This window comes from Artemia sp. Qi Xiang Cuo, chromosome 12 (genome assembly GCF_049724085.1).
Source record: "Artemia sp. Qi Xiang Cuo chromosome 12, ASM4972408v1, whole genome shotgun sequence".
NCBI classification, from domain to species: Eukaryota; Metazoa; Arthropoda; class Branchiopoda; order Anostraca; family Artemiidae; genus Artemia; species Artemia sp. Qi Xiang Cuo.
The window spans coordinates 39,230,701-39,248,031 of NC_142805.1; the positions used below are offsets into that span (position 1 = coordinate 39,230,701).

Sequence of the window (17,331 nt, forward strand, 5' to 3'; positions counted from 1 at the left end):
ACACACACACACACACACACACACACACACACACACACACACACACACACACACACACACACACACACACACACACACACACACACACACACACACACACACACACACACACACACACACACACACACACACACACACACACACACACACACACACACACACACACACACACACACACACACACACACACACACACACACACACACACACACACACACACACACACACACACACACACACACACACACACACACACACACACACACACACACAGAAGTACACACAAACAAACACAGACACCCACACACAAAAAAATAACCACACAAATAAACACACACAAAAACAAAAATACAACAAGAAACACAACCCAGGACACGAACACACACAAACCCACACACCCACCCACACACTAACACACAAACACGTACACACATACACATACACACAAACACACACACACACACACACACACTTTTACGGTGTTTAAAAAATTGGCGAGAAGAAAAGACTAAAAAATGGAAAGAAAAAGGTTGAAATTTCTAAAACCATGTAGAAAGTAAAGGTAAAAATGCTCACATTTCCATATTCCGGCTGGACTTGTGTACCAGATGGTCCTGGTCGCGCGTGTTGGAGGATAGGCAGGGCGATGACATCTGTTTCTTGTATAGATGTGGTGGCGGCTGCTATGTCACTGGCTTGGGGGGTTGGAGCAGCGGGGCCTACCATCATGTGAGCAGCCGCCCATTCTCTTTTCGGTTTTGACCACACTGTAGTCGCGTGGCCCTGGATGGCTCAGCTATCTCCAGTTGTTTCATTGGATTAACGCCATTAGCCTTAGCTCTCTTTTCAGGGGGAGAGTAATTGTAGGAATCCTCCTCCTTAAAAAAAAGGCGAAATTTAGTATGGAAAAACAATTCCCATTTTTACAGAAGAAAAAAACTAGCACCCCCCCCCTTGCATCAAATCCAATGCAATGATTTAAAATATAGATCTAAAAATAGTCAGCCATAAATATGCTATAATTAACAGCTAACCAAACACTAAAATTCAGTGTTGCGTGTCGGAATGACCACATTAGTTTTCTTGTCAAAGGGTATACATGTCTGCACAAACAATCCGCCCTCCCTCCCCCTTACTTTTCATGCGAAGAAATAGTTATTTTTTCACCTCTCAAAAAAGGTGTTAAAATTGATGTAGTGCTCCCCTTCCCCCACCTTATATGCTTAAAAAAGCCTTTTAATAATCAAATACAGATGAAAAGATATTGTATTGTCTAATTTGGTCAAAATACCATCTCTCTTTATTAAAACCGTTTAAAATTGCACGTTTCCATTCCTTTCTTTTCTTAATTCAGATAATGCGCATGCCAAATGTTGTTTTTAAATCGCTCCCTCTTGTAAAAAAGGTTAAACACAAGTGGTTTTATTTAGAGGGGAAAAAGACAGCACATTTTAAATGCACGATGGGAAAAGGTCATTTTGAACAAAAGAACTATTTCTAATGAATTAAACTTGTAAACAGAGAGGTGGGGGGAAGATGTGGGTTTACAAAGTGGAAAAAAGTGCGTATTTTACGTTTTCTAGCGACTATAATCAGCATATTTTAGAGTTTGTATTGTGGGGGGGAGGGGGGCAATGCCCCTGAATTTGAATTTACTAGTGGGGTGGTAAAATGATTTTATTTGGAAATAAAATTAAGAAAATTTAGTAAACTGAACTTACATTGTAAATTAATGTATCCATAGCTTCAAAGTCAATAATATTTAATGTGTTATCCTTCATGAGTTATATCATTATGAAAATTTAATCGTAAGGCATGAGCATTTTATACAAAATCTCAAGGATGAATGTAAATCACTCCTTTTTATTTGAATCCAATTACCAATCACGTTATCGTATATGGAGTAACCTCCACTCTCTCTCTCTCTGATTGGCCCTAAAAGAAATGGTGTTGCTCCAAAAAACAAAAACCAGTCTGGTTGAAAAACGTGGAGTTGAAACAAACTTGTGTGGGGAATCCCCGCTCGTACTGCTCGCTTTTTTGCAATTTGCACGTGAAACTGAATATTCTTGTAGGCGTGAATGTATTCGTGAATGTAGTCGTCAAACCTTTAAGGGAACATAAGGCAAGCAAATAGCATTTAGTTTCAAAACGTGTTTTTAATCACGTGTAGAGGTCCCATAGAATAACATAGGAAGGAACATAGCGCTATAGAATAGCATGGGAGGGAACATAAACTCCTAGAATAGTAAAGGAAGGAACATAAACTCCTAGAATAGCACAGGAAGGAACATAGCGCTATAGAATAGCATGGGAGGGAATATAAACTCCTAGAATAGCATAGAAAGGAACATAGTGTCCCCAAATAACATAGGAAGGAACATAAACCCCTGGCGTTCCCAAATAGCACGGGAATGAACTTAGTCCTATAGAATAGCATAGGGAGGAACATAAGCTCCTGGAATAGCATAGGAAGGTACATAAGCCCTTACAATAGCATAGAAAGGAACGTAAGCTCCTGAAATAGCATGGGAAGTAACATAAGGCAAGCAGCTCCATAAGTACATGCTCTGGAAAGGTACCAAGGAATATAAGGCAAGCAAATAGGACAGGAAGGAACATAAGGCAAGCAAATCCATAAGGTCAAGCTCTGGAAAGGTGCCAAGGAACGTAATCCGCCCAAATAGCACAGGAAGGAACATAATCCGCCCAAATCCATAAGTGCATTCTCTGGAAAGGTGCCACGGAACATAATCCACCCAAATAGCACAGGAAGGAACATAATCCACCTAAAGTATAAGTTAGCACTCTACTAGTGGTTGAATATGGCTCTGAAGCATGGACGCTCCGAAAAGCGGATGGAGATTTGCTAGACGTTTTCCAGAGAAATTGCTTAAGGATTTTTCTGGGTACCCGGCTGACTGACCGTATTTCAAACAATAGGCTATACGAAAAAATTGTAGTTGAATACCGCTCTCTAGGGCTATAATGAAAGAAAGGTTGAGGTGGTTAGGGCACGTTGTGAGGATGAAGGATGACAGATTGCCGAAGATTGTTCTTTTCGGCCAACCATCTAGGGCTAAACGGAAACCAGGTCGTCCCCGTCTGGGATGGGAGGACGGCATAAAGAAAGATTTAAATGAAATGGGAACTTCGTGGGCGGGTGTAAAAAGGGAGGCTTTGATTAGATTGGGGTGGAGGAGGATCGTGCGTAGCTGTGTTGGCCTCAGGCGGCTTGGTGCTGCGGTGAGTTGTTAGTAGTAGTAGTAGTAGTATATATACATATATATATATATATATATATATATATATATATATATATATATATATATATATATATATATATATATATATATATATATATATATATATATATATATATATATATATATATATATATATATATATATATATATATATATATATATATATATATATATATATATATATATATATATATATATATATATATAATTTCACTGCATATGTGGCTGTCATCAGTAGTAAAACCAAAAAAAATAAATTTAAAACAAAAGTTTTTATACAAAATCAAATAAAACTACATATTGTTTAATCCTCTAATTCCTTTCAAAGCAAAGGAGGAAGCTAGCCTCTTTAACCTTCTTGTATTCGGTTCATTAGCGTTCAATGATGTAACTCTTTGACAGAGGTCAACTACATTGGGTGAATTGAACTTTTCTTTGTCAGACTTTAATAAATTATCGTAGATAGAATTCAGCCAAAATTCACCCGTGTCCCGATTCAAAGCAATGTTGTTGAATAAGATTTTCTTTATTTCAAGAGTTTCACGAAAATTTTGCTTTAAACTCCGATCCCTAGAAATCAAAGAGACATTATCGAACGATATAAAATGGCCTGGAAAATTGAAAATGTACCTTTAGACCATTACTCTGTAAAATTCTTTTGAGTTTTTCACTTAGCCCGGGTACATAAGGTAAGGAACAAAAAACATCCTTTTCCCGAGTCGTCTCCTAGACTTCCTTAGAAATCTCTAGAAACCTTTTTCTTCTCTTTGAAAACGTCTGGTTAATTAACCACTGCGTTTGGGGGGGGGGATTTTAAGCTTACTGTCGAATTAGGAGAGGATGGGAATTTTCGTTTTATTCATGTTCTTATTTTAAAAAATGAAAATAGTCTCGATTTTAAAACTCACAGAAAACTGACAAATAACAATAGATTTTTGTCTTATAATTCCGGTCACGCTCACCAAGTAAAAATTGGCTTGATCATTTCTTTAACTGACGGGATCTCTAGTATTTGCTCTCCAAAAGTTTTTGAGGAAGAGTTGCCTTTTCTAAGAAAAATCCTGATAAGCAACATGTATATATATATATGTATATATATATATATATATATATATATATATATATATATATATATATATATATATATATATATATATATATATATATATATATATATATATATATATATATACACTACACACATATATATATATATATATATATATATATATATATATACATCATCATCATCATCATCATCATCATCATCATCATCATCACACACACACACACATATACATATACACATATATATATATATATATATATATATATATATATATATATATATATATATATATATATATATATATATATATATATATATATATATATATATATATATATATATATATATATATATATATATATATATATATATATATATATATATATATATATATATATATATATATATATATATATATATATATATATATATATATATATATATATATATATATATATATATATATATATATATATATATATATATATATATATGGGTCCAGACGCCTGGAGGACTGACAGAATATTTTTGGTGGGTGTTCTCCAAGGTTGTCGCTTGTCACTCCTTCTCTTTTAACCTATTCCTCAATGAAGCACTATCACTTGCTAAGACCATAAAGAATACAGAGATTGGAGTGGTACTTATCGATAAACTAGCATATGCAGATAAAATTGAGAAAATCAACAGCCAACAGGATTTACTGTAAGCTAACGCCGATGAACTAGTGTTAACAACCAAGGCTTTTGGGATGATAGTCAATACAGCCAACACCAAAGTTATGCAAGCGTTTAGAAACCCTTCTAGGAGAACTTTGCACCTGACAATAAAACGATAGTCAGTAAAAAAGGTTAACCCTTTCATCTATATAGGGAGCCTCCTAACTTCTGACAAAAACTACTGAAAAACAATCAAGTAAAAATTTATCTGGCTAGCACCAGATTCAAGAAACGCTTGCCAATTCGGAAAATTAAGCCTCTGTCAACTTCTCTAAAGGTGTCACTCTTTAACTCCCTCATAATTCCCATCGTATTATACCTAAGCAAGACTTGGTCAATAAGAGCTGATGACCAGCGAAGAATCTCAGCATTTGAAATTAAACATTTTAAAAGTATTGCGGGTATTACCTATTTTGACGGAATCTCAAAATAAGACCCCCCAAAAATGTCTCTGTTGCTCCCAAACCATCTGGGACCGTATCAAAAGCCAACAACTGTACTGACTTGTCCATATTCAGCGAATGAAAACCAATCAACTACTAAAACTCACTTTTCACAGACGGTTCCACGGCACGTGCCCTCAAGGAAGACCTCGCAAATACGGACTGATAACTTCCTGGCTCATAACCTCGCCTAGTTACTGCCTCTAGCACCAGACAGATTGAAGTACCGTTGCCAAGTTTTTTGTTTATTTAGAAGAGAAGAAACCTCAATACAACCACAAAGGTCGGACGGAGCCCAATAAGAAAGAGAAAAAAAATAAATGGGGAAAATGGGACCCAAAAAGAGGCCTAGATTACCAGGTTATATAATTTAGAATAAATGCTCGCAGAAAGTGGAAGAAGAACTTATTTAACTGCAAATGCTGATATATTGGACTCTTTACAGCAACACTGTGAAATAAAAAAATGTGAATTTTGCATTATCTACCGTTTGGTAAGATCAAATGATAAATATTTTCACATGAAATTATAATGTTCTTAATACAAAAAGAACAAAAATTATAAGAAAAATGAGATTGGACGTACCTTGAGGCCAATATAATTTGGCATTTGACATCATTAACAACGTGAAAGAAATAACAACTTGTGAAAAAGCGGCGACATAGTAGGAGAAGAAGAAATGTGACCCCATCCCAAAACAAGCCCTCCACTTCACTCACTATGCATAGACTGTCAGTCCCTGAAATCAGAAATAAGAATGGTTACTTTTTTAATCTGCAAATATAGTTTCAAAAAGATCGACTTAAATCGAATGAGCCTTTTTTTATATTAATTTAAAAACCTCCTTTCCAAAATAAGTTTTTCAATGAAAAGTAAAGAGCTCCATTAAACCAAAAATGAGCAGAAATGAAGTCAAATAATTTTCCAAGCGTAAAACTACCACAAATCACCATCAATGTATAGATGAAATCCAAAATGAATATAAATTATAATCAATAGCCTAGTCAAACTAAAAAAAAAAAAAAAAATTAACATGAGTAGGGTAGACAACCCTCATGCCTTCTCAAGACCAGAATATAATTTGCATTTGGCTGAAAATAAAACGCACAAAAAATATTTTCACTTTTATGACTATAATAAATCAGAATTATTAATTATTAAGACTTTAAGGAATAAATATCAGTATTTGTATATTAAACTGACAATCCACGGTCATGTTTTCAGTAAACTACAAATTACGTTCTTGTCTTGAGATGGAATGGGGGTTGTCAACCCTACCAATACTAATTTTTGGTCGTTTTGAGTTTTACTCAGCAATTTATTGTGATTAATTAAAAAAAAACTCTCCGAAAAATAACCTTTTCAAAGAAAATATTGGCCATATTAAAACAATCCACTGTTCAAGATAAATATAGTTATCATTAATAACAAGAGATTGGCTACTTTCCCCTTCTTTAACTGTAAAAGTCTAAAGCCCACTACGTATTTGCCACTTTACTAAAGCAAATTATATTACAAATATTTGTATTTTGTACATATTACAACTATGAAAATGAAATTTAAATTTCTGTAAAACGGAATCTTGAGCTGATGAGCTTTCAACAATTAAGATCATTAGCCCTATCAAATATTCAGTTTAATTTGGTTAGTTCTTTACAAGACTGTTCAAGGCACAAAGAGTAACTATTATTCATTTTTATTTTTGCGGATCCTGAGATTAATATGGCCTATATTTTTCATTGAAAAGCTTCTTCTTTGGAAAGTCATTTTTTAATCAATTTCTGTTCGTTTTGATTGCCAAAGTCTAAGGTTTTTCTAAATTTCCTACTACAAAATCAAAATTATTTCAAAATCGAAGTTTAATCAAAATATCAAAACTAGTATCAACGTAACAACATCAAAGTAAAAAAGCATCAAAGTAAACGAAGTATCAAATTAAAAAAAAAGTATCAAAGTAAACAAAGTATCAAAGCTACCCTTTATAATCCTAATTGAAATCACTAGAAACCATTAGTGATATTAGTACGATAATTAAAAAATTACAGTGTTACATATAAAGATACTTTTATTTTACATCAATTCCAATCCCAAATCCTGAAAATTCTAATTCCAAAACATGGAAAGTTTAGAAAGTTTCGACGACACATAATTTTGTGTATATATTAAAAAGGGCGAGCTGGGACTACTCAAAGGGAGCAATCGGAAAGCCGTCTTTCACTTTATTTTTTTCAAGATCTAGGCTGAGGTGGGTGTCCAGTTGCCCTTCCGTCACTTTTAACTCCTGAAAAGGGCAATAGAACTTGACCCCTCTGAAATTTATAAGAAATTTATAAGAATCCCGTATGAAATAGATAAGACCATCCCTTTCATACAAAACCTTATATGCCTCCAATTCATAACTTATAACACTTATCCCTGGGCTTTAGAGGGTCGTGTCAACCCTGGGAGTTTTGGTACCTGATCTTGGAACTATTTTTTAACAAATGGCTATTTTAATTTTTTTTTTTTTCAAATTAATTTGGAGGATATTGGTCGTGGGGAGGGGGAGGGTAAATTACCTCCAATCGATTTTCACTCTTAAAAAGGGCACTATAACTTAAAGGGCTGTGGGGGGAGTGTTTGACATCTCCAAAGACATAATTACTGGATCTTCCAACAATGCTGAAGAAAATAGATATATCAAAATTTTGATTGGATGTCTATTTTGGAAAAGGATGGCCGTGGTGGGGGGAGGGGGGGGGCTGGTTATCCTCAAATAATTTTTGACTCTTAAAAAGGGCTCTATAGCTTCTAGTTTCCAATATAATTTACCCAAATCCAAAGTTTATGAGACCAATCATTCCATATTCCATAAAAACCCTATATGCCCCCAGGGCATAACTTACCACCCTTGATCTAAGGCTCTGGTGGATTTTGTCAACCCGGGATGCATAGTTATATGTTCTTCGGTTTATTTTGAACAAAATGGATATCTCACAATTTCAATTAGTCGTGTTTGGGGATAAGAGGGTGTCGGGGGGGGGGGGGGTGCTAGTTACCCTATATCACTTTTAACTCCTAAAACGGGACTAGAACTTTCAATGTCCAGCTAAATGAATCTTGTGTAAAGTTTATCCGACAAAGTTTAGAATAAAAACCATGTATATCCCAAGGGCATAAATTATAACACATGACCCCAGGTTCTGAATGGTTGTTTTAACCCCGAAGGTTTTGTTATATGATATTTAGATTATTTTGATCAAAATGCACGCGGGGAAGAAAATTTGTCCCCCAATCACTTTCGAATCTTAAAAAGGGCACTAGAACTTTTAAATTTCCAATCGAAATGAGCCCCTTTCGAAGTTTTTGCTAAAACTCCTTCTTTACAAAGTGCCATGGTCTGAAAAAAAATAATACGGTACAGCACTATTGTCCTGTCTATAAAACATACCGTCAACTGTATTTCGTAATTTCCATATATTGTTCTTCCTGTTATCATCCTATTATTATTTTCAAGCTCTTTATCAGTTGTATTTATTGACATATCAGTAGTGTATCTATAACGATAGGTAGCGGGGTGGTAGCAAATTACTGTGTCAATCTAAGGTAGCAGCCAGGTGGGACATTACTGTGCTAATCTTAGGTAGCAGAAGTATGCAGAGCTGATTGAATTGGTATTTATATAGTTTTTAAATACAAGCTTAAAAGGGCTGTACATGACTTAAGTTATGATATTCTTAATATCTTGGATAAGAGTTATGAACAACATCGTAACAGCTATTATGATGTTGGTTTTACCTGACAATACGTATAAAATTCTGTTTCGACGATAGGAAATCGCTTATAGTAATAATTATATTTTTTTTTTAGTCTATTTAATCTAATTAATTAATTTAGTTTGTTCATTCTATTTTTTCTATAGTTTCCATTTTATGTATGTTTTCTTTTCTTCTCCTTCGTATGTGAGTAAGTGATCATTTTAAATTTTCTTTTGTTTTTCATTTCTGAGTATGCAATTCATTTGTCTTCCCTCTTTGTACAGGCCAATGAGCGTTTGGGGGAATAATAACATGTAATATTGTATGTGTATCTAATGAAGAATAAAACTTATCTTATCTTATCTTATGCATCATGTTTCTGCTAAAGTCATGACTCATTTCATGCATTGATGGTTTTTTTCCTGGTATTGTTATAAGGCTGGTGTTATTTTTGATGTTTTATTGTATGGGAGTCTGATTGTTATTACAGAGATTGTTTTTGATATATAGTTGAATATGTGTGTTACTTTATGATTGATTATACGTATTGTTATATGATTGATGTTTTATTTAATGTTTTTTTTGTTTGGATGTTTTATTGTATGGATATACGATTTTTCAATCATCATTCTTACGGGGCTTTCTCCTTGCATTCCGACGGAGCAGTATGGTTGGTGTTTTATTTAATGTTTTTTTTTGTATGAATGTTTTATTTTATGGATATATGAATTTTTATTTTAATAGTTTTTTTTATTGATGTCATTTTATTGTAGTCTAATGATGATATTTTTCTTTTCCAATGATACGATTTTTTACATTCTAAGTATCTTCCCATTGATTAAATTTGTGTTTGATGTAGGAATCGAACGTGAGACATCTGACTTCCTAAGGTAAAAGAACGATACGTTAATAGACTGAACCAACAATCCATTGAACATATTATGATTTTAGAAATACATCCAATGTATTGTTTCTGGGACATTGTCCAACTGATGTTAAGCGTCACAATATCATAACAGGTTCATTCTATTGAACTGGAACAAGCTCAAGCAAATTCGATTAATCTATTGGATTTTCGATAGGTGTTAAAAGTGACCTGTTTCGGGGCATTTTTATGGCATCATCGTGAGAATATGCATACCATGATGATTTGAGATGCATACAAGACAGACAATTTCTTCTGATGCTTGGGCCCAAGTCCTACCCCTATCCCTCCACCCTCCCTCCAACACACAAACCGAGAAAGACATACATTGGAATAAGCAAACACCCGCCCATACACACAGGCAAAAAGAGTGAGAGAGACAAAAACACATACAAGTACGTAGATGCAGACACAAAAGACGTGAAAGACATGCATTGGAATAAGCAGACGCCCACCCAGATACACAGGCAAAAAGAGTGAGAGAGACAAAAACACATTCAAATACGTAGATTCAGACACACAAACCGAGAAACACATGCATTGGAATAAACAAACACCCACCCAGACACACAGACCAAAGAGTAAGAGAGCCAAAAAAACATACAAATACGTAGATTCAGACAAACAAACCGAGAAAGACATGCATTGGAATAAGCAAACATCCGCCCAGACACACAGGCAAAAATGAGTGAGAGAGACAAAAAAACCATACAAATACGTAGATTCAGAGACACAAACCGAGAAAGACATGCATTGAAAGAAGCAAACACCTGCCCAGACACACAGCTAAAAGAGTGAGAGAGACAAAAAACACATAAAAATACGTAGATTCAGACACACAATACGAGAAAGAAATGCACTGGAATAAGCAAACACCCGCCCAGACACACAGGCAAAAAGAGTGAGAGAGACAAAAACACATACAAATACGTAGATTCAGACACACAAACCGAGAAAGATATGCATTGCAATAAGCTAAAACCCACCCAGACACACAGGCAAAAAGAGTGAGAGAGACAAAAAACATACAAATGCGTAGATTCAGACACAAAAACCGAGAAAGACATGCATCGGATGTCTACATAGCTCATAGGATAGTCGACATAGCTTTATTTCATTTTAAGTTTAAGTTAGACTAGGTTACGTGCACGCACGTAACCTAGTCAAAATTAACCTTAAAAATGAAATAAAGCGACTTTGCATGTCTCTCTCACTATTTATGCGCCGTCGCGGGGTACACTCTTTTTGCCTGTGTCTTTTTCGGTTTTTGTGTCAGAATCTACGCATTTGTTTGTGATTTTTCTCTCTCACTCTTTTTGCCTGTGTGTCTGGGCGGGTGTTTGCTTATTTCAATGCAAGTCTTTCTCGGTGTGTGTGTCTGAATCTACAAATTTGTATGTGTTTTTGTCTATCTCACTCTTTTTGCCTGTGTGTCTTGGCAGGTGTTTGCTTATTTCAATGCATGTCTTTCTCGGTGTGTGTGTCTGAATCTAAAAATTTGTATGTGTTTTTGTCTTTCTCACTCTTTTTGCTTGTGTGTCTGGGTGGGTGTTTCCTTATTCCAGTGCATGTCTTTCTCGGTTTGTGTGTCTGAATCTACAAATTTGTATGTGTTTTTGTCTCTCTCACTCTTTTTGCCTGTGTTTCTGGGTTGGTGTTTGCTTATTCCAATGCATCTCTTTCTCGGTTTGCGTGTTTGAATCTACGTATTTGTATGTGTTTTTGTCTCTCTCACTCTTTTTGCTAGTGTGTCTGGGCAGGTGTTTGCTTATTCCAATGCATGTCTTTTTCGGTTTTTGTGTCTGAATCTGCGTATTTGTATGTTTTTTTTGTCTGTCTCACTCTTTTTGCCTGTGTGTCTGGGTGGGTGTTTGCTTATTTCAATGCATATCTTTCTCGGTTTGTGTGTCTGAATCTACATATTTGTATGTGTTTTTGTCTCTCTCACTATTTTTTGCCTTTGTGTCTGGGTGAGTGTTTGCTTATTCCAATGCATGTCTTTCTCAGTTTGTTTGTCTGAATCTACCTGTTTGTATGTGTGTTTTGTCTCTCTCACTCTTTTTGCCTGTGTGTCTGGGGCAGATGGTTGCTTATTCCAATGCAGGGCTTTCTCGGTTTGTGTATATGAATCTACGTATTTTTATATGTTTTTGTCACTCTCACTCTTTTTGCCTGTGAGTCTGGGCGGGTGTTAGCTTATTCCAATGCCTGCATTTCTCGGTTTGTGTGTCTTAATATACTTATTTGTATGTTTTTTGTCTCTCTCACTCTTTTTGCTTGTGTGTCAGGGTGGTTTTTTGCTTATTCCAATGCATGTCTTTCTCGGTTTGTGTGTCTGAATCTACGTATTTGTATGCTTTTTTGTCTCTCTCACTCTTTTTGCCTGTGTGTCTGTGCGGGTATTTGTTTATTCCAATGCTGGTGTATCTCTCTATGTGTGTCTAAATATATGTATTTGTATGTGCTTTTGTGTCTCTCACTCTTTTGCCTGTGTGCCTGGGCGGATATTTGCTTATTCCAATGCATGTCTTTCTCGGTTTTTTTGTCTGAATCCATGTATTTGTATGTGTTTTGTCTCTCTCACTCTTTTTGCCTGTGTGTTTGGGCAGGTGTTTGCTTATTCCAATGCATGTCTTTCTCGGTTTGTGTGTCCGAATCTACGTTTTTGGTTGTGTTTTTGCCTCTCTCACTCTTTTTGCCTGTGTGTCTGGGCGGGTGTTTGCTTATTCCAATGCATTTCTTTCTCGGTTTATGTGTCTAAATCCACGTATTTGTATGGGTTTTTTTCTCTCTCACGCGTATTTATATGAGTATTTGCCTCTCTCACTCTTTTTGCCTGTGTGTCTGGGCGGGTGTTTTCTTATTTCTATGCATGTGTTTCTCGGTTTGTGTGTCTGAATCTACGTATTTGTATGTTTTTTTGTCTCTCTCACTCTTTTTTCCTGTGTGTCTGGGGCGGGTGTTTGCTTATTCTAATGCATGTCTTTCTCGGTTTGTGTTTCTGAAACTACGTATTTGTATGTATTTTTGTCTCTCTCACTCTTTTGCGTGTGTTTCTGGTCGGGTGTTTGCTTATTCCAATGCATGTGATTCTCGGTTTGTGTGTCTAAATCTACGTATTTGTATGTGTTTTTGTCTCTCTCATTCTTTTTTTTCTGTGTATCTGGGCGGTTTTTTGTTTATTCCAATGCATGCCTTTCTTGGTTCTTTGTCTGAATCTACGTATTTGTATGTGTTTTTGTCTCTCTGACTCTTTTGCCTGTGAGTCTGGGCGGGCGTTTGCTTATTCCAATGCATGCATTTCTCGGTTTGTGTGTCTTACTTTACGTATTTGTATGTTTTTTTGTCTCTCTCACTCTTTTTTCCACGTGTCTGGGCAGGTGGTTGCTTATTCCGCTGCATGTCTTTCTCGGTTTGTGTGACTGAATCTACGTATTTGTATGTTTTTTTATCTCTCTCAGTCTTTTTGCCTGTGTGTCTGGGCGGGTGTTTGCTTATTCCAATGCATGTCTTTCTTGGTTTTTGTGTCTGAATCTACGTATTTGTATGTGTTTTTTGTCTCTCTCACTCTGTTTGCCTGTGCGTCTGGGCGGGTGTTTGTTTATTCTAATGCATGTCTTTCCCGGTTTGTGTGTCTGAATCTACGTATTTGTATCTGTTTTGTCTCTCTCACTCTTTTTGCCTGCCTGTTTGAGCGGGTGTTTGCTTATTCCATTGGTTGTCTTTCTCGGTTTGTGTGTCTGAATCTAAGTATTTGTATGTGTTTTTGTCTCTCTCACTCTTTTTGCCTGTGTGTCTGGGCGGGTGTTTGCTTATTCCAATGCATGTGTTTCTTGTTTTTTGTGTCTGAATCTACGTATTTGTATGTGTTTTTATCTCTCTCACTCTTTTGTCTGTGTGTCTGGGCGGGTGTTTGCTTATTCCAATGCATGTCTTCTCGGTTTGTTTGTCTGAATCTACGTGTTCGTATGTGTTTTTGTCTCTCTCATTCTTGTGCCTGTGTGTCTGGGCGGGTGTTTGCTTATTTCAATGCATGTCTTTCTCGGGTTGTTTGTCTGAATCTACGTGTTTGAATGTGTTTTTGTCTCTCTCACTCTTGTGCCTGTGTGTCTGGGCGGGTGTTGGCTTATTCCAATGCATGTCTTCTCGGTTTGTGTGTCGGAATTTACGTATTTGTAAGTGTTTTTGTCTCTCTCACTCTAATTTGTATGTGTTTTTGCCTCTCTCACTCTTTTTGCCTGTGTGTCTGGGAGGGTGTTTGCTTATTTCAATGCATGTCTTTCTCGGTTTGTGTGTCTGAATCTGCGTATTTGTAAGTATTTTTGTCTCTCTCACTCTTTTGCCTGTGTGTCTGGGGTGGGTGTTTGCTTATTCCAATGCATGTCTTTCTCGGTTTGTATGTCTGAATATACGTATTTGTTTATGTTTTTGTCTATCTCACTCTTTTTGCCACGTGTCTGGGCGGTTGTTTGCTTATTACAGTGCATGTCTTTCTCGGTTTTTTTGACTGAATCACCGTAGTTGTGTGTACTTTTGTCTCCCTCACTCTTTCTGGCTCGGTGTCGGGGTGGGTGTTTGCTTATTCTAATGCATGTGTTTCTCGGTTTGTATGTCTGAATCTACGTATTTTTATATGTTTTGTCTCTCTCACTCTTTTTGCCACGTGTCTGGGCGGGTGTTTGCTTATTCCAATGCATGTCTTTCTCGGTTTGTGTGTCTGAATCTACGTATTTGTATGTGTTTTTGTCTCTCTCACTCTCTTTGCTTGTGTGTCTGGGAGGGTGTTTGCTTATTCCAATGCATGTCTTTGTCGGTTTGTGTGTCAGAATCTACGCATTTGTATGCGTTTTTGTCTCTCTCACTCTTTTTGCGTGTGTGTCTGGGCAGGTGTTTGCTTATTCCAATGCTTGTCTTTCTCGGTATGTGTGTCTGAATCTACGTATTTGTAACTGTTTTTGTCTCTCTCACTCTTTTTGCCTGTGTGTCTGGGCGGATGTTTGCTTATTCCAATGTATGTCTTTCTCGGTTTGTGTGTCTGAATCTATGTATTTGTATGTGTTTTGTCTCTCTCACTCTTTTTGCCTTTGTGTCTGAGCGGTTGTTTGCTTATTCCAAAGCATGTTTTTCTTGGTATGTGTGTCTGAATCTACGTATTTATATGTGTTTTTGTATCTCTCACTCTTTTTGTCTGTGTGTCTGGGCGGGTATTTGCTTATTCTAATGCAAGTCTTCTTGGTTGTTGTGTCTGAATCTACGTATTTGTATGTGATTTTGTCTCTTTCACTCTTTTTGTTTGTGTCTCTGTGTGGGTGTTTGCTTGTTCCAATACATGTCTTTCTCGGTTTGTGAGTCTGAATCTACGTATTTGTTTGTGTTTTTGTCTCTCTCACTCTTTTTGCCTTTGTGTCTGGGCGGTTGTTCGCTAATTTCAATGCATGTCTCTCTCGGTCTGTTTGTCTGAATATACGTCTTTTTATGTTTTTTTGTATCTCTCACTCTTTTTATCCGTGTGTCTGGACAGGTGTTTGCTTGGTCCAATGCATGTCTTTCTCGGTTAGTGTGTCTGAATCTACGTATTTGTATGTGTTTTTGTGTCTCTCACTCTTTTTGCCTGTGTTTCTTGGCGGGTGTTTACTTATTCCAATGTATATCTTTCTCGGTTTGTGTGTCTGAATCTATGTATTTGTATGTGTTTTTGTCTCTCTCACTCTTTTTGCCTCTGTGTCTGGGCGGGTGTTTGCTTATTCCAATGCATGGCTTTCTCGGTTTATGTGTCTGTATCCACATATTTGTATGTGTTTTTGTCTCTCTCACACTAATTTGTATGTGTTTTCGTCTCTCTCACTCTTTTTGCCTGTGTGTTTTGGCGGGTGTTTGCTTATTCCAATGCATGTCTTTCTCGGTTTGTGTGTCTGAATCTACGTATTTGTATGTGTTATTGTCTCTCTCACTCTTTTGTCTCTGTGTCTGGGTGGGTGTTTGCTTATTCCAATGCATGTATTTCTCGGTTTGTGTGTCTGAATCTACGTATTTGTCTGTATTTTTGTCTCTCTCACTCTTTTGCCTGTGTGTTTTGTCGGGAGTTTGCTTATTCCAATGCATGTGATTCTCGGTTTGTGTGTCTGAATCTACGTATTTGCATGTGTTTTGTCTCTTTCACTCTTTTTTGCCTGTGTATCTCAGCAGGGGCATCCCCCAGGCCACTCAGCGGGTCCCCAGGTGGCAGATAGGGGAACGCCCTACAGATATGTTGGGTACTTCCATTGAGTAGGAGGCGTGAACCAAGGGGGGCCCAGTCCCATGGGGTCCTTAATTGAAACTGGGGCACCCTCGCCCAGGGGCCGTAAATACATGCGGAGGAGAAAGAAAGCCCCTCGAATGTACACTCAGCAGGGCCCACCGGCGTGTGGACACGTCCCATCAGCTGCAATCCTTTTCCTAGCAATGGGTTAAATTGGATGGTGAAGCAGAACACCATCGTGGGAGGATCCCCTATAGGAGGACAACTGCGAAAGGGCAGAGGATCCAGATTTACGGACAACGGCCTCTGCAAGGTGGTGGAGAGGAGTGGCTTGCCGCCACCACCCATTTAGCCAAGAAACCATCTCTCTTGAAATCATGAAAAAAGGGTCCAGTATTATACAAACATCTGCTACCGCGTCTGGGGTAACCGACGAACAACCAATTTTGAACAATGAAAATGCGATTTTACATGCTACCGCGTCCGGGGTAACCGACGAACAATCAATCTTGAATGATAATAATGCGATTGTACATGCTACCGCGTCCGGGGCAGCCGACGATCATAGGCCAAGGACGACCCCCACCCGGGGTGAAAAACCACACGGTTGTTCCGTTCCGACAAAAACCTCCCTACACTTTTGCACGCTAAACATCCGAACACTTGCCAAACCGGGAAAACTAGATCTTGCCCTTAGAAAACTACAGAGATACAATTGCGATGTTATCGGCCTCTTTGAGATTCACCTCCCCTGAACGAGTGAGGAAAACATCTCTGGAGCCTCCCTCTTGTTGTCCGGCCGCACGGACGGAGTTCGTCGACAAGGTGTAGGATTCTTCGTATCATCAACTGCCAAAAAATCTCTAATCTCCTTCACCCCAGTCTCAGAAAGAATAGCCGTCTTAAGACTAAAGGGAGCTGCCAAAAATATCTC

At 37.1% G+C, this 17,331-nt stretch overlaps 1 protein-coding gene across 2 annotated transcripts in view; it reads right to left on the reverse strand.

Annotated features, from left to right (window-relative positions):
- Positions 1-17,331, reverse strand: part of LOC148946099 (piezo-type mechanosensitive ion channel component-like) — a 277,609-nt gene that overhangs the window by 249,753 nt on the left and 10,525 nt on the right. For both annotated transcript variants that reach the window (XM_089097773.1, XM_089097772.1), the window contains exon 2: positions 6,080-6,233. In XM_089097773.1, the coding sequence (XP_088953899.1) occupies positions 6,080-6,233 (154 nt within the window). The remainder of the gene's footprint in view (positions 1-6,079; positions 6,234-17,331) is intronic.